General features: G+C 58.3%; 1 protein-coding gene across 2 annotated transcripts in view; it reads left to right on the top strand.

Annotated features, from left to right (window-relative positions):
• Positions 1–560: 560 nt before the first annotated feature.
• MXD4 (MAX dimerization protein 4) overlaps positions 561–1,821 on the top strand; it is a 40,643-nt gene continuing 39,382 nt past the window's right edge. Inside the window, exons 1-2 of one of the 2 annotated variants that reach the window (XM_014935983.1) lie at positions 561–709; positions 1,366–1,465. In XM_014935983.1, the coding sequence (XP_014791469.1) occupies positions 646–709; positions 1,366–1,465 (164 nt within the window). In that variant the 5' untranslated portion in view covers positions 561–645. The remainder of the gene's footprint in view (positions 710–1,365; positions 1,466–1,821) is intronic. The other variant, XM_014935985.1, reaches the window with a different exon arrangement.

The following is a 1,821-nucleotide window of genomic DNA, read 5'->3' on the forward strand; positions in this document are numbered from 1 at the left end:
CTCCTCGGGAGGCCCACGGCGGCCTCTGACGGCGGGGCGGGGCGGCCTCAGGCTCCGCCCCTTCTCCCTGCCTCTTCCTCACGGCAACGCCGCGCCTCCCGCCCGCCCCATTGGGTCCCCGCTTCCTGCCGCCCCGCCTCCCGCCGCCCGGCACGCCCCGCCCACCCCATTGGCCCCCTTCCCCCGCTCTCATTTGCATGGCGCGACGCGCACCAATGGGCGGCCGGTGCCCTGCTTAACATGCAAGAAACCGGCCACTCAGCGAGCGCGGGGGCCGGGCCACCACGTGCTGTTGCTAAGCTTCGGCTTCTAAATTGTTACTATAGTGGCCAGCCAATCGGAGGGGGCGATGAGGATCTGTCAACATTCCCTGCCCCAGCCAGGGGAAAAGGGGGGGTTCTTCCGGCTGCCGATTGGCCCGGCGGCCTCGCTGCGTCCCGCCTCTTTGCCCAACGGGCAGTTCCCATTGGCCGGGCGGCCCGCCCGTCGCCTGTGTGTCAAATGTAGGTTGAGAGAGGTGCCTTATAACCGGGGGCTTGGAAGTCCCCCCGCGCGTGAACTCGGCGCGGGGCGCGGACGCGGGGCGGTGGGGGGTTCGGGGCGGCTCGGCTCGGCTCGGCTTAGCTCGGCGCGGCGCAGGCAGCCATGGAATTGAACTCTCTGTTAATTCTCCTGGAAGCGGCCGAGTACTTGGAGAGAAGAGACCGAGGTACTGAGCGCAGGCGGACGATCGGGCGGGCGGTCGGTCCCCCCGCAGGCGCTCCCCGCCGCTCCCGGCCTTTGTTGTGTGGCGGCCGGGCCGGGCCGGGCCGGGCTGGGCCGGGGGGGACCAACCCCGGGGCCAACCCCGCGGGGCTGAGGCGGGCTGGGCCGGAGGCACGGCGCTGGGGGAGGAGCGGTGCTCTTCTCTTTGGTGTTTTTTTTGTGGTTTTGGTTTTTTTTAAAGAAAACTTAAAAAAAAAAAGGGTTATTTTTTGGTGAAGCTGCGGGCGGGGATGGTGCGTGTGTTGCAGCGCTCAGGGTCCCTCACGCCGCTCTGTGTGTGGCAGTGGGTGATTGTGTGGCACTGCCCCCCCCAGCGCAGCGTGACAAGGGTTTGCATGATCCGCCTCGTTTTTCTTGGGCACTCCAATAATCCTCCTCATTTCGGCACTCCTTTTCTTTTTTTTTTTACGGTTTACCGACTTGTTGTATTTTTTTTTTTTTTTTTTTTTTTCTTGTTCTTTTTGCTTTAAGAGATGCCAGAATAAAATCCAAACAAATCAACCGGAAAAAATTCTGTTCTTTACCCTAGCGTTCCTGCAAAGGAGGAAAAAAAATGCATGGAAAAAAATATATTGCCACTAATGCTGACTTTGTCCCTAGAAGCAGAACATGGCTATGCATCAGTGTTACCCTTCGATAGTGACTATTCCAGAAAGAAAACAAAGGCAGGCACCATGGCCAGAAAATCCCAGAATAACAGGTAATAGACGCACCGCTTTTTCAGAATGAATCGGCAGCTTTTCCAACGTGTCTAGCTTATGTGCAGCGCATACATTTATTGAAAATAATAACTAATCCAGTGTCTTAGTTTCCCCCATCCCGGTAGTCGCCATTTTTCCCCTGGATGGGCTTGGCTCTGTTTTGATCTCTCATATAAACACTGCCACGCGTACACCATCTCCTTAGTACTCACTGCACTTCCCAACCATCCGCCCTCATCGCTCCTTCTGCTCCGCGCTCACCGACAGCGGCTTTTACTGCAAGATCTTAACACCATAATCGCCACCCGGACTTCTCTTTGCATGGCACTAATTTCCACCCCCCCCCCCCCCCCCC

Source organism: Calidris pugnax, unplaced genomic scaffold, assembly GCF_001431845.1.
Source record: "Calidris pugnax isolate Ruff unplaced genomic scaffold, ASM143184v1 scaffold14, whole genome shotgun sequence".
NCBI classification, from domain to species: domain Eukaryota; kingdom Metazoa; phylum Chordata; class Aves; order Charadriiformes; family Scolopacidae; genus Calidris; species Calidris pugnax.